Here is a 23,467-nt window from a genome sequence, read left to right as displayed (position 1 = left end):
TTGGTGGGTTCAAGCCCTGCATTAGGCTTTGTGCTGACAGCTCAGAGCCTGGATCCTGCTTCAGATTCTGTGTCTCTTTCTCTTTCTGCTCCTCCCCCTCCCATGCTCAGTCTCTCGAAAATAAATAAATGTTAAAAAAAATTTTGTTTTAAACAAACAACATAGACTACAACCCAGCAGTTCTCCATCTTAGATTCTATACATAAGAAATTAAAACATATATCAACCCAAAGACTTAGAATAATCATAGAAGCATTATTCATGATCATTAAAAAAAAAATTGTAACAGGGGTGCCTGAGTGATGGCTCAGTCATTTAAGCATCCCACTTCAGCTTGGTCAGGATCTCCTGGTTTGTGAGTTCTAGCCCCACATGGAACTCTGCCTGCTTGGGATTCTCTCTCTCTCCTTCCTTCTCTCTCTCTCTCTCTCTCTCTCTCTCTGCCCCTTCCCCACTTGCACTCTCTTTATCAAAATAAATAAACTTTAAAAAAAAATTATTATATTTATAGCAATCTTGATGTTTGTCAGCTGAGAATGGATAAACAAAATATGGCATTTCACAAACTGAAGTAGTATTCAACAGTATTTTTATACTGGAATGAACTATTGGTGCATGCTACAACATGGATGAGCTTCAGAAATGCAGAATAAAGGAAGCCAGATGCAAAAGTGAGATGTTTTTTGTTTCCATTGTTTTTGAATGTCCAGAAAAGGAAAATCTAAAGAGACAGAAAGCTAATTAGTGGTTGCTTGAGGTTGGATATCAGCAAATGAATGGATTGCAAATAAGCATGAGGGATATTTTGGGGGATGATGGAAATTCATAGAAAATGTGATCGTTGCACAGCTTTACAGATTTACTAAAAATTATTGAATGTACACTTAAAACCAGTGAATTTTATGGTATGTGAATTATTTAAAGCTGTTAATAAATACTATATACATATAAAATTGCATAATCGTGAAAACAGTAATTAACAACTTTTTTTAAACAAGAAATTTAATGTAGCTCATATTCCTTGAAATAAATGGGCCATAAGCCAAGTCTCCAAACTTTTGTTTCTTCGGATATTTTGTTTTTTCCCCAGATATTTCAGTTGTTAAGTCGTTTGTTGTAATGATTATCAGTTTGTTACTGTGCTGATGTCATATGTGTTTAATTACCAAATTTAGGGTCACATTCAATTTATTAAATATTTTTATTTAAAAAATTGGGGGCAAGGCACTCTACTGTAAAGATACAAAGTGATAAACTCATGGAAACCTGCTGGGAATTTATAGTCAGAGGAGTATTAACAGATCCCTACAGTATAACATTCACTGGTTCACCTGTTTCTAGGCACTGTGTGTTGGTTGCTGACTATACAGTGGCCCCTGTGTAGAGGAAAGGCCCCTTTCCTCTCAGATTTTATAGTCTGATATAAGGAGTGCTACATTAGCTCAGAACTGGTGTTCTGAACTTTGGAGTGCTTTGTGGTTTTGTGGGGGAAGAAACAGTTAGATCCTGTTTAGGGAGATTGGGAAAGGCTTCATGGCCTATGCATGTCCAGTGGACATCAGTCTATTTCTGCTGATAGAATAGGCAAGTTTGGTTGCACAGGTGCTTTAGAGAAAATAGTATAAACAATAGCACAGAGCCTGCTTGAAGAGAACAAATGGTCCTTAAGTTCTGTTTTATTTGTTTTCCTCCATTGGTTATACTTTACTATATATAGTTAAGACTTGCTCTGGATTAAAAAATGTAACATTATTTTATAAAGTGCAAAAGATGCTTTTGATTTCATTGTAAATCAAAAATTAGGGGTGCCTCGGTAGCTCAGTCAGTTGAGCGCCTCAGTTTGGCTCAGGTCATGATCTCATGGTTCATTGGTTTGAGCCCCACATTGGGCTCTGTGCCGACAGTTCAGAGCCTGGAGCCTGCTTCAGATTCTGTGTTTCCCTCTCTCTCTGCCCCTCCCCTTCTTGTGCTCTGTCTCTCAAAAGAAAATAAACATTAAAAATTTCTAAAAATGAAATAATTTTAATTGTCCTAAATTCAGAAATGCTAAATTTTTATTTAAAAAAAAAACTTTAATTTTTTTAATTGGAAAAATACATATAACTTAAAATTTGCCATCTTAATCATTTTTAAGTGTACAATACACTCACAGTGTTTGTGTAATTAATCTCTAGGACTCTTCATCTTGCAAAACAAGAGATATCACTTTGTTTGTTTGTTTGTTTGTTTGTTTGTTTGTTTGTGGTTAGTAGGCTTCATGCCCAGCACAGAGCCCAGCATGGGGCTTGAACTCATAACCCTGAGATCAGGACCTGAGATGAGATCAAGAATCGGACACTTAACCAACTGAGCCACCCAGGCACCCCAAAAGATGCCTTTTAAAATCTAAAGCAAGTATAGGGGCGCCTGGGTGGCGCAGTCGGTTAAGCGTCCGACTTCAGCCAGGTCACGATCTCGCGGTCCGTGAGTTCGAGCCCCGCGTCAGGCTCTGGGCTGATGGCTCGGAGCCTGGAGCCTGTTTCCGATTCTGTGTCTCCCTCTCTCTCTGCCCCTCCCCCGTTCATGCTCTGTCTCTCTCTGTCCCAAAAATAAATAAAAAACGTTGAAAAAAAAAAAAATTTAAAAAAAAAATAAAATAAAATAAAATAAAATAAAATCTAAAGCAAGTAGAGGCGCCTGGGTGGCTCAGTCGGTTGAGTGTCCAACTTCAGCTCAGGTCATGATCTACGGTTGGTAGGTTTGAGCCCCGTGTCCGGCTCTGTGCTGACAGCTTGCTCAGAGCCTGGATCCTGCTTTAGATTCTGTGTCTCCCCTCTCTGCCTCTCCCCCGCTTGCATTCAGTCTCTATTTCTCAAAAATAAATAAATGTAATAAAAAAATTAAAAGCTAAAATAAGTAAATTTAGGTGCATGTATCAGAGACCCAAATTAAAAGTGGCCTAAATATGATAAAATTTTATTTTTCTGTCCTATAAAGTCCAGAGGCATGGTGTCTCTGTAAGTCATTTACAGGCTTTTTCTAATTTTTTGCTTATCTTTAAAACTGTGGCCTTCAACTTCGTGATACAAAATGGAGTTCGGTCATCATAACCAGATTCCAAGCAGCAAAATTAAAGAAGGAGTAAGAAGGGGCATACCTTCTCTCTTTTAAGGACATTCCTGAAATTGCACACATCACTTTTTCTTCTACCCATTGGCCAGAACTTAGTAACCTGGCTTTATCTAGCTGCAAGGGAAATAAAATCTTCTTTCCATATAGCCATGTACTAGCTAAAAATTGGGAGTTCTGTTACTCTAGAAGAAGAGAATGGATAACTAATATTCTCTACCAAAATAGTCATTAAATTTTGTATTTCTTCCATAAAGCTGAATCAGATCTTTTATATTTCCTTTTTTGGAGACGGTAACCATACTCTAATTTAGTCAGCAGGGGTCACTGTTGAGCAAGTAGTTTCTTTACTATTTACTTTGTTAAACCTATCTGCCATTATATTTCTCAACTATATAATTTATAAAAAAAACAATTATAGCTTCATACACAGCAACAATAAATGCCAGTGTATGACAAACCATGTCACTTAGATTTTTTAAAACCTGAATATTTAAGAATGTCCTATGTCTAGATAAATGCTTTTGCAGTGTCTGTTCAGGGGATGATGTTCTACCTTAAAACAATTAATAGAGAACAAACTAGTTGCTTTCATGTTTTCCCCATGACCACATCCTTGTAATTGCGGATAGATTAGAAAAATCCATAATGATACATTCCCGTGTTAAAAATACATAATACTATATTCCCATGTTAAAAACCAGATTACCTAAGAGTGTCAAACATTTGATCAGTCACTTCCCCTACAACAATTATATCTAAAATTCTTCACAAATTTGTTGTAATTCATTATATGCCCTGGATCTAACTTGTTTTGACAACCTTTATATTTTACATGAGAAACCTTAAGTTTAGATTCAGCTAATAGTAAAATATCTAAAACATATATTCTGTCATTTGTATGAAACATTTTACCAGCAGTGCCATGAACTGGAGGAAAAGGCATTTGGGTTTCCTAGAAAACATCTAAAATTATTACGTTTACCTCTAGGATGATTTTTTAAGCTCCTGCTGTGTCACTTCAAATAATAAAATATTCTGATTGTGTTATGTAGATCTTATAGAGCTATAATTTCTTAAGTCCTGAGATCAGCAATCTGCTTCATCTGGTCCATTGGTTCTCATACTTTAGGAAGCATTGGTGTCACCTGAAGGGCTTCTGAAATATGAATTTCCCTGGGGCAGCTGGGTGGCTCAGTCAGTTAAGCCTCTAACTCTTGGTTTATGCTCAGGTCATGATCTCACAGTTCATGAGTTTGTGCTGACAGCTCTGAGCCTAGAGCATGCATGGGATCCTCTCTCCCTCTCTCTGCCCCTCCCCTGTTCACTCTCTCTCTCTCTCTCTCTCTCTCTCTCTCAAAATAAATAAACTTAAAAAAATTATAATAAAAAATACAGCTTCCCCTTATTTTTCTCTACCTCCTCTTCACCCCATTTCTGTTACTATAGGTCTGGGGTAAAGCGCAAGAATTTACCTTTCTAACAAAGTCCCAGTTGATGCTGGTGCTACTGGTCAGATGACCACAGGTTGTGAACCACTGATTTTATCCTTTCTTGCAAACTTGAGGTAGAATGTATATGTACAGAAGGAAGAGGAGGAATATGTAAATCTGGACAGATGTCCTCTAAGCCTGGTGTTTCCCAAATCCTCCCAGGACATTGTATTCTTTTTTCCCTTTGCTTACCTTCATGCTCCCACAGAGACAACACCATTCAGTCTATATAGACTGATGCAAGGAAAGAAATTACTGCTGGGTGTGATTTTTGTTCCTTTTTATATCTAGAGTTCTAGAAGTCCTGTGAATAACATATGGCAGGTGTATGGGGTTTTTTTAAATCAATTTTATTGTGTATATTCAGGAGAGCAAAATGCTTTACTAAGTGAGATATGTAGCATTTAATAAACACTTAGAGTACACAAGATAAAGAGTTTAGCATTTTTAATATATAAGTGATTGTCTTTTTGTGGATTTGAGTTGGGCAGAGTCTAGTAGATTGGGTGTTTAGTGAGTCTATTTTGTACTTAAAAGCTTTTTTCCCCCAAAGATCTTAAGCTTAAGATATATGTTGTGTGCTTACTCTGAAAAGGCTCCCAGGTCTCCATTTATACTTTAGCTTTCTTTGCATGACATTGTTATTTATGTCATCAACCCTTGATTATTCCAGTTTTTAAATGCATATAACTCCTTCATGCATTCTTCTCTATAAAAGTACCCAGAGAGGAATGATCATAATGACTAGCGTTTTAGAAGTTATATCATTTGAGAAGAACTTAAACTTGTTTAGGAGGGAATATGATGGCTTCATTTGAAAGATTGCCTTATAGAAGAAAGATGATTTTTTAATTGCTTCCACTAATGGGTAGAAATTATGAGGAAGTAGATTATTCTTTGATGTCAGATAATTTCCTAAAACATGTTATTGTCAGTTAATAGCATTGCTCTTATTATAAGATTATCTGTTACACTGAAACTTGATAGTCCAACTTTCCATCACCAAGTCTTTTTGCTTCTTCAAAAATCCTTTTCTCCAGTTTTTTTTTTTTAATTTCCACCAGCCCTGTAATCTCACAGGCACCTTCATCATCTTTTATTTGAACTATAATTTCAATATATTATTAGTTTGTGTCCTTGCTATCAATCCAAAGTTTAATTTCCTTACATTTCTCTTCTCTACAGGATTGTTTCAAATTTCTAGCTCGATATACAAGTTTCCCTCATGACCAAACCCCACTATCCACATAACAGTTCATTCATTAGATTTATTGAGTTCCTACCATGTATCGGGCTCTGTGCTCAATCCTGGAAATATCATGAGCAAATGTGAAAGCCATGGCCCCTGCCCTCATGGAGCTTTCCATTTATTTAGCTAGAAGATAGGTTGTTAGAGTTACCAGAAAATATTTATCGTAATTACTCTGGATGTCTGGGATTCTTTCCACTACTTTACCCTACCTCTTTACTTCCCTTCCGTTACTTTTTCTACTTTGAATCATTAAATGCTAAGGCCTTCATGCTCATACATCTTATCTCCCCCTGTTTCTTAATTAACTTCTGGCCTTCCTTTAAGACCCAGTTTAGATGTCCTCTGTGGGCAGAATTAGTTATTTTTTCCCTTGCTCTCAGATACCTTTTGTCATTTATCTCTAATAATTAATAAAGTATTTACTTATTTCTGTGTTCGTTGTAGAGCAAGAGCTCCTGAATTACAGAGATAACGTCTCCTTTTCCTTGGATCTCGTTGCCCTGAAAAGTGCCTGATTTGACAGGGTGTTCAGTAAATGTTCATTGCCTGAAGTCAGGAGACATCTGTGTAATACTTAATAGCAGGGACTGTACATATTTCAGCCTCAGTGACATGTGTTTGCTGTTTTTACTCTGCTTTTTATTGAGTATAGGCGTTTGGTTTTTTATGTGGCTTACTGCACAAGCTTACAGTCTTGATCTCCTTTGTGGAAGAAATGGTGGCTCTGTTTAAAAGTACCCATTGTGGATGGCGCCTGGATAGCTCCATTGGTTGAGCATCTGACTTTGGTTCAGGTCGTGATCTTGCAGTTCGTGAGTTTGAGCCCTGCATCTGGCTCACTGCTTTGGCTCTTCTGTCTCCCTCTCTTTGCCCCTTCCTCGCTTTCTCTCTCTCTCTCTCTCTCTCTTTCTCTCTCTCTCTCTCTCTCTCTCTCAAAAATAAATAAAACATTTTTTAAAAAGTATCCATTGTGGGTTATTTGATTAATTTGTTAAATGATCAGTTGTGTGCATCAAAATTGCATGTGGTTATGAAGCATTACCGGTTTTCTGCATGTTACATAAAACTCAGAAGAGAATGTTCCCTATGCCAGTTTCTGATCATCTGCTTAAACAAGTAAATGTGACTTAGATTTGGAGAATTACCTTATCAGCACAGAGCCCGATACATGGTAGGAACTCAATAAATCTAATGAGTGAACTGTTATGTGGATAGTGGGGTTTGGTCATGAAGGAGACTTGTATATCAAGCTAGAAATTTGAAACAATCCTGTAGAGAAGAGAAACATAAGGAAATTAAACTTTGGATTGGTAGCAAGGCATTTTTATTTTATTTTATTTTTTAATGGGTTGTTGTTGTTGTTTTGTTTTGTTTTGTTTTTTTTACTTATTTTTGAGACTGAGAGACAGAGTCTGAACAGGGGAGGGGCAGAGAGAGAGGGAAACACAGAATCCGAAGCAGACTCCAGGTTCTGAGCTGTCAGCACAGAGCCCGACACGGGGTTCGAACTCCACAGACTGCGAGATCATGACCTGAGCTGAAGTTGGACACCCAACTGACTGAGCTACCCAGGCACTCCTCTTAATGTCACTTTTATTTTTTTATTTTATTTTATTTTTTTTAACGTTTATTTATTTTTGAGACAGAGAGAGACAGAGCATGAACGGGGGAGGGGCAGAGAGAGAGGGAGACACAGAATCCGAGGCAGGCTCCAGGCTCCGAGCCATCAGCCCAGAGCCCGACGTGGGGCTCAAACTCACGGACCGCGAGATCATGACCTGAGTTGAAGTTGGACGCTTAACCGACTGAGCCACCCAGGCACCCCATTAATGGCACTTTTAAATGGTCACTGTACAGTAATGTGATTTTAAGCAACGAGACCTTTTGCAATTCGGTTTCCTTTTGTGGAAAGTGAAGATTAAGGATAATACGAAGATTCAGTACATTAATACATGAAAAACACTTAAAATAATAACTGCCACATAATGTCATCCCTCTGATTGCTATTAATTTTTTCTACAGACAAGGAACAAATTAAATGTCTCAGATGTTTTTCAGGCTAAAGAGTCTCTGAAAATATGACTTTAGCTTATTATACCCACTATACTTACCCACCCCTCTCTTTAGAGGATTGCCTCTAAACTTTGAGTTGAACATAATAAAATGTTAAGTAACACTAACTGATTTTGTTTTTGCAGATGTTCTCAAATAGTGATGAAGCTGTAATCAATAAAAAACTTCCCAAAGAACTCCTATTACGGTAAGTATGAATGCTGATTTTAGTTTGGTTGTGTGTGTGTCATATTGTCTATTTAAAAATTTTTAGACTTGTTGATAATTTTCATGTATGTATAGGATCTGGATTATCTGAATTTGTAAATTTATTGGTTGTTTTGTTAATCTTAACTCTGTTTTCTAGATATGAATCAAAATTTTAAATGTTTAGTAACAGTTCTCTCCTGATTTGTACTTATATATGATTTTGTTTACTTGTTTTCTTTTGCCCTATTCTTAGATAGAATGTGAAGGAGATAATACATTTTCTTTTATTATAGTGCTCATCTTTTTTAAATGTTTGTTTATTTTTGAGAGAGAGACAGAGCATGAGCGGGGAGCAGGGGGCAGGGGGGTGGGCCGAGAGAGGGAGACACAGAATCCAAAGCAGGCTCCAGGCTCCTAGCTGTCAGCACAGAGCCTGATGCAGGGCTGGAACCCACCAACCATGAGATGACCTGAGCCAAAGTCGGACACTTAACCTACTGAGCCACCCAGGTACCCCAGTGCTGATTTTTTGAAGTGATTCTGATCCATCCCTTGCCCCCACTTCTTATTCCTAAAGTCGAATATGACCATGAAGTAACTTGTATTTGCAACAAAATATTACATATATTGAGGTACTGTAAAGAAGAGTTACAGACCTTTATTTTAAAGATAAAAAGGTAAAAGTGATTTTAAACTCTTTCCTTCTATTACAGTTATAATTTTACCCTCCTTATTTTTAATTAGTTCTCTAGAAATTACATTTGGGATCACCCACAACATAAAACACAAAACCCCTAATTTACATGCATCTGACCTAGGAATCACCTAGGAAAAAACTAGGGGAGTTGTTTTCAGTGCCCATTATTTGGGTACTTAATCATCCCATTCTTTGTTCACTTATGTTGAATATCGTGACTTAGAAAGGTACATTTTAGGGGTGGCTGGGTGGCTCAGTCTGTTAAGCGTCCGACTTTGGCTGAGGTCATGATCTCACAGTTTGTGAGTTCAAGCCCCACATCGGGCTCTGTGCTGACAGCTTAGAGCCTGGAGCCTGCTTCAAACTCTCTCTCTCTCTCTCTCTCTCTCTCTCTCTCTCTGTTCCTCCCCCACTCATTCTCTCTCTCTCTCCTTCAAGAATAAATTTTAAAAATTTTTTAAAAAAGAAAGAAAGGTACATTCCCTTTTGCAAATGTTGGAAGTTAACAAGTTGTACTGGAACATCTATTTCTTGGTCTGAGCTGCTGCCACAGTCTAGCTCATAACCAGCCCAATCCATGCTCACGATGGAAAATAATCTTGCCCTGTTGCCGATAAAGAAAAGTATTCCTGGCATTTCTGAGGATTTGCACGTCTGACTCCTTCACTACTTTGCAAGCGGGGACTGTATTCTTCTAAATCTTTATGTAATACTTTATACAATGGAGATACTAAGAAAAAATAACTGAATTGAACTTGGAATGGATTTTTCCATGGAAGCAATGCATTCATACATGCAGGTTGACTATAATTGAAATAATAGCAATACGTGCTAAGCTACTCAGAACTGTTGGAGATGTATCTTAGATATCTTGAGTATCCCTCAAATTTTAGCAAAATTATAATGGCACCATCTTAAAGAAAAATATTTTTAAATGGGTTATATTCTTTTTTTTTTTTATTTTTTTTTTAAGCGTTTATTCAGTTTTGAGAGACAGAGTTGGGGGGTGGGCAGAAAAAGAGGGAGACACAGAATCAGAAGCAGGCTCCAGGCTCTGAGCTGTCAGCACAGAGCCCAACACGGGGCCTGAACTCACAAACCGCAAGATCCTGACCTGAGCCAAAGTTGGCCGCTTAACCAACTGAGCCACCCAGGTGCCCCTAAATGGGTTATATTCTTTACTGTTATTATGAACTGAGTACACTAAGACATACTTCAATGTTTTAAATACTGGCATTACATTGTACTATAGTAGTTTACTTAAAGACTTACTAAGATTCAGGGAAATTAATCCTTTGGTAATTAGCTGCACCGTCTTATGGTTTACATTTTTTTTATTGGAGTTTTTCTCCATGGAAGACAGACATAAAGGCCACATACTGTATAATTCCACTTATATGAAATATCTAGGATAGACAGATCCATGGAGTTAGAAGTTGCCAGGGTCTGTGGTGAGGGATGATGGGGAGTGACTGCTAGTGGGCACAGGGTTTCTTTTGGGAATGATGAAATGTTCTGAAATTAGTGATTATGGCTGCACAACACTGTGGATATAAATCTCCCATCTTCTTCAGTACAGATTACTAACCACTCCCAAATAAATATAGATACCCCCAACTTATGTACCTCAATTCCTAAAACAATAAGTTTATTTAATGCAACAAACATTTTTGAATTGCTAAAATGCCCCTGCTTTTTCCTATCATCTACTGTATGGTACCTTTATGTAGAGTTTCATAATTGAAAGATCATGTTTCTGCAAACACATCACTAATCCCTGAGCAATTTGTATAAATATAATATTACACCTAGGGGGGCATAGGTGAGAAACTTTATAGATAATGATCCTAGTTAGACTTTAGTAACCTTTTCTCCACAAAAGAAAGCACTATAGACAGACATGGGTGGAGGCCAAATGCAGACCTAGAAGACTCTGAAGCATGTGTCTCAACAATCCTAATTCCATTGTTAGAATGTACTGACTGGGATTCTGAATATCAAGATCCCAAATGAGTTAGCTTTTCACCTGGATTTTAACATTACAGTACATTAAAAAGAAAGAAAGAGAGAAAACAAATATAAGAGCTTGGTCTTTCCAGTCCTGATTTGGCTCCCTAGTAAGATGAATGTGATCTATGTCAGGGCTTAAATCTCTTCTCCCATTCCATATGTAGTCCATCCAAATATCTACTATTATTTTGTAAATTTTGACTTCTATTTATTCTACGTACTTGACAATGAAGATAATTATCTTTAGAAACCCAATATAAGGATTGATGGGATAGGCTGCCAGGTTTTAGTGAGAGCAGTGTTTTTTTGTTGGGGGGTGAGCTCACAATAAGCATTTACTTGTCCAAATATCATAACAACTTAAAACATCAGGGAGCCTGGGTAGCTCAGTCAGTTGGGCGTCCAACTCTTGCTTTGAGCTCAAGTCATGAGCTCATGGTTGATGGGTTCAAGGTTCGAACTCTGTGTCTGACTCCGCATTGACAATGCAGAGCCTGCTTGGGATTCTGTTTCCTCTCTCTGCCCCTCTCTCACTCTCATCGTCTCCCCCCTCTCAAAATAAATAACTTGAAAAAAAACCCAGTGGAGTTATAAATATAGATCTATAGCATAAATCAAGAGGAAATTAAATTGTTATCGCTATAATAAGCCAGAATAATAAACTGCATTATACTTAGCACCTTCCTGTTTTTCATCATCTTCAGGCTAAGTACCTAAGATCATGTTGACAGTGGTCCTTTTCTGTACACTTTAACGCTTTACATAACTCATTCTGAGATACCCATGTCTGTAACCAGAATGGTTAAGTGACGCATGATAACAACACTTACTGTGGTGAGCATTTCATAATGTATACAAATCACTGTGTTGTACTCTTTTTTTTTTTTAAGTAGGCTCCACGCCTAGTGTGGGGCTTGAACTCACAACCCTGAGATCAAGAGTTGTGTGCTGTACAGACTGGGCCAGCCAGATGCCCTGATAGCTAGAATGGTTAAGATCAAAGAGATAGGAAGACTGAGATGGAATGAAGGGTCTGCTGTTGTCTAAGGATCTTCTTGATTGCTTCAATTAAAGTCTTTCCCCATTTCTTCTCAATAGACTGTTGAAAAACTGGCCTGGCTTTAGTCTACCCAGATTAAAAAAAAAACTTTTTTAACTTTTATTTTTGAGAGACAGAGACAGCAAGAGTGGAGGAGGAGCAGAGAGAGAGACACACACACAGAATCTGAAGCAGGCTCCAGGCTCTGAGCTGTCAGCCCAGAGCCCGACGTGGGGCTCAAACTCACCAACTGTAAGATCATGACCTGAGCCAAAGTCAGATGCTCAACTGACTGAGCCACCCAGGCTCCCCAAGGCTGCCCAGGTTTAAACAAAGTAGACCTCACCTTCCCCACTCCTGATAAAGAATACCGAGAGACAAAAAGACAACTGAGACATCATGTGGAAGAAGATAGGGTCTAATTATACATAAAACTCATTATGGTACAAAAAAAGACAGCCCAAGTCCTTAATACTAAATCCCTGGTAGAGAACATGGGACTGATTGATAAAATCAATACTGAAAGTAGATTTTGGGATATGGTTACCTATAGTATGGTTTTGTAAAAAGGATTTATTCCTAACTTCCTTTGGCTTCACAGTCTTATGACAAATATCCCAAGCCTCCTTGAACAGCACCTCTTAACATAATTCTTATTAAAAAAGTTAAAAAACACAGAGTGGTCCTGGAGAGGGTATAACTGGATAATTCAAGTCATACAACGGGCATGTCCATAGGTACAACTTTTTTGGAGAGTAATTTGACAGTGTACTTTAAGAGATACACATAACCTGTAGAAGCAAACATATGAGTAAAAATGGTTTGCAGAATTTTCATGGCAGCGTTATTTGAAATTATGAAAAGTTAGAAACAGTTTTAATATACATAAGTAAAAATGCTTAAATAAATTGTGGTATATTCAGTCAGTCATTGGACTATTTATTGTACTTAGCTGCCTTTTAAAAGAATAAGATAAAGAGGACGCCTGGGTGGCACAGTTGGTTAAACTTCTGACTTTAGCTCAGATCATGATCTTACCACTCATGAGTTCAAGCCCTGAACTGTGCTGTGCTGACAACTCAGAGCCTGGAGTCTGCTTTGGATTCTGTGTCTCCCTCTCTCTGCCCCACCCCACTCACGCTTTGTCTCTCTGCTCTTCAAAAATAAATAAACATTAAAACTTAAAAATAAATAAAGAATGAGGTAGAGCTACATGAGCTGACCTAAAAAGATGTCAATGATTATATATTTTTTTAAGTTTATTTATCTTGAGAGAGAGTGTGCGCATGAGTGCAAGCAGGTGAGAGTCAGAGAGAGAGAATCCCAAGGAAGCTCTGAGCTGTCAACACAGAGCCCGACATGGGGTTTGAACCCACGAACTGTGAGATCATGACATGAGCCAAAATCCAGAGTCAGATGGTCAAATGACTGAGCCACCCAGGTGCCCCAAGATGTCAAATTATTAAATGACAGAAACAAAAACAAGTTATGGGAGCATATTTATATCATGTTTTCATTTTTGAAAAATATAAAATATGCATACATGAAGACGTGCTAAGTACTGTACATATTATATATCTAGATATAAGTAGATACATCTGCTACCTTTGGAGGGAAGAATAGGCTTTTGGCAGGGGGTATTGAGAGAGCAGGGATAAGAAAGCCATTTGTTTACCACTTTGTATTTTTCTTTCTTTCTTTTTTTTTTAACATTTATTTATTTTTGAGACAGAGACAGAGCATGAACAGGGGAGGGTCAGAGAGAGAGGGAGACACAGAATCCGAAACAGGCTCCAGACTCAGAGCCGTCAGCACAGAGCCCGAGGCGGGGCTCGAACTCACAGACCGTGAGATCATGACCTGAGCTGAAGTCGGAGGCTTAACCGACTGAGCCACCCAGGCGCCCCTGTATTTTTCTAAGTGTTTGTTTTGTTTTTGTTTTTGTTTGAGTTTATCATTTATTTTGAGAGAGAGAAAGAGAGAATCCTAAGCAGGCTCTGTGCTGTCTGCTCAGAGCCCGACACAGGACTCTATAGTCCTGGACTGTGAGATCATGACCTGAGATGATATGAAGAGTCGCTCAATCATCTGAGCCACCCAGGCGCCCCTTGTTAATAAAGGTTTTGGGGGCACCTGGATGGCTCAGTTGGTAAAGCATCTGACTTCGGCTCAGGTCATGATCACACAGTTCGTGAGTTTGAGCCCCGCGTTGGGCTCAGTTCTGACAGTTCAGAGCCTGGAGCCTGTTTCCAATTCTGTGTCTCCCTCTCTCTCTGACCCTCCCCAACTTGTGCTCTGTCTCTCTCCCTGTCAAAAATAAATAAAACCTTTAAAAAAATAAAAAAATTTTAGGGGCACCTGGGTGGCTCAGTGGGTTAAGTGTCTGCCTTCGACTCAGGTCATGATCTCACGGTTCATGAGTTCGAGCCCCACAACCGGGCTCTCTGCTTTCCATGCAGAGCCCACTTCATATCCTCTGTCTCCCCCCCTCCCTGGCTTGCTCTCTCTCTCTTTCTCTCCCCTGTCTCAAAATAAATAAATTAAAAAAAAAAAAAGTTTTTTTTTAAGAGACTAGATGAAGATCTTTGGCTATATGATGTGTTAAGGCCTGCTCCGAATTTAAAGTTCTGATACTTGTCTACTGTCTGGTGGAAACTACACCACATTTTCAAAATTGCAAACTTCTTATTCCTCACAAGAGACCATCAGTTTGCAGGAACGGTTCATCAAAGCTGTATGCTAGTGTCTTTTATTGTCAAACTACAGATGTAGGTTTACTAGATACAGGTTTTACCCCTGTTGTAAGTGAGAGGACTTTAGGTATAATTATGACATTTTGGTTATTCATGATCTTGTGAAGAATTCTGCTAAAAGCAATGTATGTTACCTGTAGCTATCATGGACAAGAGCTTTGAGTCTTTGGTTTAGATTCTGTTACGGATTAAACTATAAGAGCTCTCTATACATATTTGGTTATTAATGTGAACATAAAGACCCATACATTCCACATTAATAAGTGGGTCAGAGTTGGCAAACACAACCTCCACAAGATCAGATCATCTTCAGCGTCTGAAATTAGGGCTGTGCTTTTTGTCTCCTTTTTAACTTGAATCTCAATGCAAAACTGCTCTTAAATAAGCCAGATGCATACCCCTGGCCGTAAAGAATAGAAAAACAAGTATCTCATGTGTTTTTGAAATGATTTTATTGTTACAGATCTGGAGAGGACACATCAGACAACTGGTCTTTTATCCAACTACTTACAGTTACCTAACCAAGATTATACTGATTAGAAATTATGCAAACCTAATCTATTCATATCTGGAAATCCCATGTAGCACACTAAACCATTGAGTTCCTCAGGTGTACAAGTAATCAGCTGCTTAATTATTAGCTAGACTAAGTTGACCAGGGAAGTTCTGTCTAAATGAAAAGCTCTATAGGAATGTTAATGAGACTGATTTTTTTTTTTTTTTTTTTTTTACTATGTTGAGCAACTGGCCATATCACCTTCTATGAACATTTTCCAAACAAAAGTCATCTTAGCTATGCTCTGTGGTATAGAATTTTGAGCAATTCATTAACCATTTGTTGACATGCTGGAAATAACTTATAATTTTGTCTTGAGGAAATAAAACTCAGTGCAAAAGTTAGGGTGGTGCTTTATTGGGGTGAAGTCATGGTTAGGCCTTTTATTTTCCATCAAAGGATGACAGATATACTTGTTCACTGATTTGAAGTACAGGGATCAATCATCAATCCACAACTAAGGATATTTCAGTTGTAGGACCTTATAAGAAATATAATCCTTGTGCTAATCTTATGAAAACTTAAGAGAAGTAATATTTATAGAAGATTGTCTGAAGGACATTCATGATTCCTTTAAGTATGCTATATTCTGTCTGTGGTGGGCACTGTAATTGACTTTCTAGCATCCACTTCAGCCCAGTTAATTAGTCTAAACCTGTCACAGTGATTGGTTAAGGCCTACGCCAATTTAGGCTAATGAGACCTGAGAAGAGGCTTTATTGCAGTATAAATGCCTGCCTATCTCTCTCCTCAGAGTGAACAAAGACACATGTTGATCCAGTATTTGCTGGCATCCATCCTGTGCCTATAAAGAAAAGAGCTTTTAGGACCAAGCTGATGCTGTTCCTAGCAGAATAAACAGAAAATTGCTGATGACATTGTGGATCCCCTAAATCAATTAACCTTGAGATGCAGGCAGCCTGTTCTTTGTATTTCCTTTTGTATGAAATAACCTCCCTTACGGTTTAAGCCCATCTCGGTTAGGGTTTCTATTACTTGTGGCCAAAATCAACCTTGGATCAACTGGACTGTCAGAAGCATGCATTTTTATATACTATTATTTTGTTTTTAACTATTATAAAGGTGCTACAAGATGTGACCATATGAAATCTGTGACTGAATTTGCTTTGGGACTTTATCCACCAAATCTAAGTAGACTCCTTTGAGAAATTTCTCTTAGAAAGCAGTGCTAGAGAGGTGCCTGGAGACTCAGTTGGTTAAGTGTCCGAATTTGGCTCAGGTCATGATTCACAGTTGGTGAGTTAGAGCCCCACATCGGGCTCTGTGCTGACTGCTCAGAGCCTGGAGCCTGCTTCGGATTCTGTGTCTCCCTCTCTCTCTGCCCCTCCCCCACTCACATTTTGTGTCTCTTACAAAATTAAATAAACATTTAAAAAAATTCTTAAAAAAAAAAAGTAGTGCTAGAAAGAGCTCTGATTTTATGGTATAATGTATATGTTTCTTCTTTTCTGTTAAGAATATTATTTTGTTTATGCTACCAAGAAATTTAAAACTAAATGTGAGACTCCTCTATAGCAACTGTGTAAACTCTTCCAAGGGCACATCTGTTTCCTTTCTGGCTTTGGTTTTCTACTTTAAAAAATATTTTTCATGGTCCTCATAGTTTATTTGTATTTATTATTATTTGCTCCTGATCCAAGCCATCTCAAGTACTCTGGAGACAAATTTAATAAATAAAAATAAAATGGATTCCAGCGTTATAGCTGACATACTGATTTACATATAAGATTACGATATGCATGAAATATTGCTGACAGAGCCCCCCCAGGTGCCCAGAGAATTTATAAAATTCTTAAAGCAAAATTAACTTTAATTTACTTAAACCTTTAAAGCATATACTATATTACACTTGTTGCTACTTGCAAAAGAGTTTAGCTTATTATTCAGATTAAAATGACCTTTACAGGTGCTCATGAGTAAGGAGGGCTTTAAAAAGACACGACCCTTGCATTTATTGCCAGGATGCTCTGACCTGTTTTTACAGGTGGCTTCTAGTGTAGTGTAGTGTAGGGAGTCACCACACTTTAAGCAAATCAATTATTTCCAATAACAATGCTTCAAAATAAATATTTAACCTCTGTAAGACTGAGTAAAATTCTAGGCAGTGTTTCTTGACATTAATGTGGTAAATGAGATTTATAATTTCCTAAATTAGAATTAGAGATTTAACATTTTATAGTCACTAATTTTTAAGAGTTACTCTATTATTTAATCTTTTTTCCCTCATAACCATAAAATTCTTTATAAAGTTATCCCTCCCCTAGCCCTCTTTTGGATAGCCAGAAGTGTGAAAATTATTTTTTTGCTTTTAACAAATTATAGCAGCTAGAAATATTTTATCATCCCTTGATGTAAGTAATTGAACTTGTATGGTACTTGTACGTACATTCTCAAGTAAAAGATTGCCCAGCGTTTTATATGGGCAGTATTAAGTTGTAAGTTGCTCCAGCTTTTGTGTTTGTTCAAAAGAACTTCTCTCTTTTCGTGCATGTATTAACATAGCCAAGTTATTTATAGGTAAAAATCAAGAGAAACTCATTTATCATATAATAAAGCTTGTCTCCCTCTCTTTTTAGGATATTTTCTTTTCTGGATGTTGTTACCTTGTGTCGCTGTGCTCAGGTCTCCAGGGTAAGAATGATTGTTGTGATTATGGGGGAGATCTGTAGTAGGCAGATCATTTACTTCAGATGTTGTATGTTTCAGAGAATGTTATTTCATCTATGGCATTCCCAAACCCATGTAATTCTATAGTAAGATTCTACGGGGCGCCTGGGTGGCGCAGTCGGTTAAGCGTCCGACTTCAGCCAGGTCACGATCTCGCGGTCCGTGAGTTCGAGCCCCGCGTCAGGCTCTGGGCTGATGGCTCGGAGCCTGGAGCCTGTTTCCGATTCTGTGTCTCCCTCTCTCTCTGCCCCTCCCCCGTTCATGCTCTGTCTCTCTCTGTCCCAAAAATAAATAAAAAACGTTGGGAAAAAATAAAAAAAAAAAAAAAAAAAAAGATTCTACTATATGTCTATACCAATTTTTTTTTTTTCTTTTTTTTCTGAGAGAGACGGGAGGGAGGGCAGAGAGAGAGGGAGAGAGAGAGAAAATCTCAGGCTCCCCTCTGCTAGCATAGAGCTCAGTGCGGGGCTTGAACTCAACTCTGACATCGTGACCTGAGCTGAAATCAAGAGTCAGACACTTAACCAAGTGAGCCACCCAAGCTCCCCAGTTTTTTGGAACTCTTGACTATTTGTGTAATGTAAACAGGAAACATTTTCAAGGAAAAAGTATTATACATGCAAATCAAAAGGTTAGGCCCTCCTCTGAATTATAACAAAATAGTGTTTCATTAAGTTTTCCTAATTCATTTTATACACACACACACACACACACACACACACATCCCACACCCAGAGGCTCTTGAGAATCTAATTCTCATTTTTTCCCCCATATTACTTTCAATTATCAATTGTTTTCAGTTTCTCATATTATCAAAAGATAATAGTTAGAAATTAATTTGTTAAAAAACTATAGGGCATTCTCTAAGTTTTTTATTTCACTTAATTATCTATTTTTGTTAATTGACATTGTTTGACAAAACTGAAACGTCATAATCTTACTGGCTGCTACTAATATAGAGTGGATTCTGTGTTGTGTTATGGGAAATTTGTTTTATGAACCATTCAACTCTCTTTTGTAATACAGATATATAATGATTAACTTAAAATGAATGAACACCTGCAGTCATCTTTTTTTTATAAGCTGGAAATGGCTTTTTGCTTTTTCGGTTAATAAACACTGAGAAACTACTGTGTATCAGATACAGTCCTAGGTGCTGGATATATAACACGGTTCTATTATAAAGTATGGCTTTTATCTTTGTAGGTGTGTGCAGGTTTTCAAATAACCAACACTACTTCCCTCAAAATAACCCATAAAACTTACCATCAAAAATTCACGGTGTCTTGCTAACTTTAATGTAATTCTGCATCATAAAAACCTACTAAATCTGTGTATCAGCTACTTTGGAAACCATCAGCAGTACTCTGATGTTTTCTCTTCATGACTTTTTTGTCCCCTGTACTTGAGTGGTTGCTTTAGACATGGCTGGTACAAATGAATAGGGTTTCCTTAATATCTCTGTATGAAGCTGAGGTCATCATTGAGAAACAAAATACCCAGGCCAGTGTCTAAACATGTTTAGTTACAGGGTCTCATGTCACAAATGTTGATTTGAGTGAATTTTAATTGTTTTCATTTGTAGGTTTCTCTTCCCTATTATGTTTTAACTTAAAGGAAAGCACAACACCAATTTTCATTAAATGGAGACTTGGCACATCAGTAGTTATCCTGTTGTTCTCTGTACTTTAAGTAGTTAATGAATTTGTTCTTTTAAAAAAAGATTCTAGGGGTGCCTGAGTGGCACAGTCAGTTAAGCTTCCAACTTTGGCTTAGGTCATGATCTCATGGTTCGTGAGTTCAAGCCCCACAGGCTTTCTGCTGTCAGTGCAGAAGCTGCTTTGGATCCTCTGTCGCCCTCTCCCTCCCCTGCCCCCCACCCCCCCATCATGGAATCTAGCCCTGCTTAGGCCTGCTTAGGATTCTCTCTCTCCCTCTCTCTGCTCCTCCCCTGCTCACTTGCTTTGTCAAAATAAATAAATAAACTTAAAAAAAAAAAAGGGGGACTCTAGAAAGGAACCTGTCATGCACAGTTTCCTTTCTTGTATCTCAGTATTGACTCTGTTTCAATGTGTTCCAGTAAGAGGTGATATGCTAAGTTTATAACTCAACAATACTAAGACTTTTGTTTATACTTTAATAGGGAAAACTTTTAAAGGCTTTCTCATTAAAATATGGAATGATCCACACAAATTAGAAACTAAATCTTCCAGTTAGAAAAAGAGTTTCTGATTAGGATACTTATCACAACCTGTCCTTTCCCAGCTCCCCCCAACCTCCCACCCCACCCCAGCTGCTAGTTTCTATACCCACTCATTTTTGAGATAATCTAATTGGGTAAACTATGAATCAGAAATAGGACAGACCTTTTGGGAGTTAATGGTGGTGGGCGTGGGATGGGGGGGTGCTGAGAAATTTTTTGGTCAATTTCAATCATTAGTTTGAATTGTGAACTTGCATATTGTTGATTTCCCCCCTTGAGCTTCTGCTCATTTTGTCTCTTTTTCTTCAAAACAGGCCTGGAATGTTCTGGCTCTGGATGGCAGTAACTGGCAGCGAATTGACCTGTTTGATTTCCAGAGGGATATTGAGGTATAATTATGTGGTGTGTGGCCCCATTTCTCATGTTAGAATGTAATTACAGCATGGAACAGATTAGCCCCAACCATATAAATCTCCTTTCCCTGGAGAGAGAAACTATTAATTTCAGTGCATCTGAACTTCATGGGAACTTGCAATGTTCCCAACAGCTTGCTCAGTTTTTGAGAATAAGCAGAACTATTTTACTTATAGAATACTAAGTTATTTAGTATTAATAGGACTACAATTTTTTGTTTTTATTTTTGTGGTGGAAATGTGAACACATTTGCTCATTGTAAGGAAGTCTTTTTATATTTTCTTATTGAAGAATGAGTAGACTTAACTGTTGGGGGATGATATTTGCATAAATTCTTCTTGAGATGAGCATTTTGGTTTTTTGGGAGCCTACAGACAGTTTTTGTGGAGAACAAAAAAAGAATAAAGCCAAATCATTTAATGAATTATTTTCCCCTTCTCACTTTTCCCCTGTATTTCATCTTAGTATAGCCTATTATCTCTAAACTGGAGAAGGATAATGGCTTAAGCTTAAAATTATCTTAACATGAACCTGAGCTCGGTGGTCCTTGGTTTTCTTGTCAGGAGAAATAATAGCTTCCTAATTTGTTATAAGAATAAAATAAGATTTAGATTTAGATTAAAAAAAATTTTTTTTATAAGTTGCAGTGAAACTTGTGGATCCATATAAGAAGTTTTTAGGGGCACCTGAATGACTCAGTCAGTTAAGTGTCCGACTCTTGCTTTCAGCTCAGGTCACGATCTCACAGTTTGTATGATCGAGTCCCATAGCAGGCTCTGTACTTTTCTCTCCCTCTTCCTCTGCCATTCAAGCTTTCTCTCTCTCTCTCTCTCTCTCTCTCTCTCTCTCTCTCTCAATAAATAAATAAATAAATAAATAAGCAAGCAAGCACTTAAAAAAATAGAAAAAAGGGGTGCCTGGGTGGCTTAGTCGGTTAAGCATCTGACTTCAGCTCGGGTCATGATATCAAGGTTTATGAGTTCAGACCCTGCGTTGGGCTCTGTGTTGACAGCTCAGAGCCTGGAGCCTGCTTTGGATTCTGTGTCTCCCCCTCTCCCTCTGCCCTGACCACTCTGTCTCTCAAAAATAAACATTTAAAAAAAAATAGAAAAAAAAAGCTTTTAAAAAGCCTCACATGAATTTACCGTTATACACAGAACGTTCCATTTCTACAGAAAGTGCTTTTAGAATAATAGCCACTGACATTATGCAGGATTCTTACATTTTTCACAGTTGTCTACTCTTCATGGATATAAATGTTTAAAGCAACATGGCCCAGAGAATCATTCAGCAAGCTTTTGATAAGTGTCCATTGAGTCTCTGCTGTATTCAGAGTACTCTAGTAACACTTTGGAGAGGATTCAGAAATAATCAAGGAAGCTAATGTCCTTCAGTAGCTGCAGTTTGACCAGTAGAGCAGCCTACATTAACATAGTGGCATAAAACTACAGAACTACAGAGAACCATTTCCTCAACTAGAGAGTGCCTTACAAATTGAACAAAATAAACAAATAGGGTTTGAGCCTGTTTGGGGTAGATAAGTTAATCAGGAAAGCTTTCTCAAATAAGTTGACATTTCTTTATTGAATTAATTAAGTTTTTAAATCAAGTAGAAGCCTTTGTTTATAGATTATTAAAAATGATGTGTTCTCTTCAAAAACAATGTGGTGGCTTATTTTTGTTTACCTGTTTTTTCTTTACAGGGCCGGGTAGTGGAGAATATTTCAAAACGATGTGGGGGCTTTTTACGAAAATTAAGTCTTCGTGGGTGTCTTGGAGTAGGAGACAATGCATTAAGGTAAGAACATGACTATTGATTAACTGATCTTCTTGAATAAGTAAAGAACAGCACCATCTCACCCAGAAAAAGCTAAAGTAATTTTGTGTATTCTTAAGCTATTCTGAAGCCAAACATACACATATTATTTATAGCACCAAAATATCCAGTACTGGGATGTATGGTTTTGAGAATAAAACAAGAACAAATACCTCCTGCCAAAAGCCAGATTCCTCATATCATAAATGATTCTTTTGGAGTCTTGAGTAAAAATTGTTCTTAATTTGTTAACTCAAAGGTAGGGTAATTGTAACCTTGGTCAACAAAAAGATCAATGTTTAAAAGTTTGTGGTTACCCGAAAAACAAATAATCCAGTGAAGAAATGAGCAGAAAACATGAATAGACACTTCTCTAAAGAAGACATCCAGATGGCCAACAGGCACATGAAAAGATGCTCAGCGTCGCTCCTCATCAGGGAAATACAAATCAAAACCACACTCAGATATCACCTCACGCCAGTCAGAGTGGCCAAAATGAACAAATCAGGAGACTATAGATGCTGGAGAGGATGTGGAGAAATGGGAAGCCTCCTGCACTGTTGGTGGGAATGCAAACTGGTGCAGCCACTCTGAAAAACAGTGTGGAGGTTTCTCAAAAAATTAAAAATAGAGCTACCCTATGACCCAGCAATAGCACTGCTAGGAATTTACCCAAGGGATACAGGAGTGCTGATGCATAGGGGCACTTGTACCCCAGTGTTTATAGCAGCACTCTCAACAATAGCCAAATTGTGGAAAGAGCCTAAATGTCCATCAACTGACGAATGGATAAAGAATTTGTGGTTTATATACACAATGGAATACTACGTGGCAATGAGAAAGAATGAAATATGGCCTTTTGTAGCAACATGGATGGAACTGGAGAGTGTGATGCTAAGTGAAATAAGTCATACAGAGAAAGACAGATACCATGTGTTTTCACTCTTATGTGGATCCTGAGAAACTTAACAGAAGTCCATGGGGGAGGGGAAGAAAAAAAAAAAAAGAGGTTAGAGAGGGAGAGAGCCAAAGCATAAGAGACTCTTAAAAACTGAGAACAAACTGAGGGTAGATGGGGGGTGAGAGGGAGGGGAGGGTGGGTGATGGGTATGGAGGAGGGCACCTTTTGGGATGAGCACTGGGTGTTGTATGGAAACCAATTTGACAATAAATTTC

The 23,467-nt window shown here is 37.9% G+C and overlaps 1 protein-coding gene across 3 annotated transcripts in view; it reads left to right on the top strand.

The window, feature by feature from the left end:
- FBXL20 (F-box and leucine rich repeat protein 20) overlaps positions 1–23,467 on the top strand; it is a 100,197-nt gene that overhangs the window by 47,333 nt on the left and 29,397 nt on the right. For all 3 annotated transcript variants that reach the window (XM_078437195.2, XM_078437196.2, XM_078437197.2), the window contains 4 exons: positions 8,052–8,113; positions 17,768–17,822; positions 20,376–20,450; positions 22,179–22,273. In XM_078437195.2, the coding sequence (XP_078293321.1) occupies positions 8,052–8,113; positions 17,768–17,822; positions 20,376–20,450; positions 22,179–22,273 (287 nt within the window). The remainder of the gene's footprint in view (positions 1–8,051; positions 8,114–17,767; positions 17,823–20,375; positions 20,451–22,178; positions 22,274–23,467) is intronic.

The sequence above is a fragment of the Panthera onca genome, chromosome E1, assembly GCF_046562875.1.
Source record: "Panthera onca isolate mPanOnc1 chromosome E1, mPanOnc1 haplotype 2, whole genome shotgun sequence".
Taxonomy (NCBI): Eukaryota; Metazoa; Chordata; class Mammalia; order Carnivora; family Felidae; genus Panthera; species Panthera onca.
Note: the sequence above shows the minus strand (reverse complement) of the source record. Positions and strands in the feature narration are given on the sequence as shown.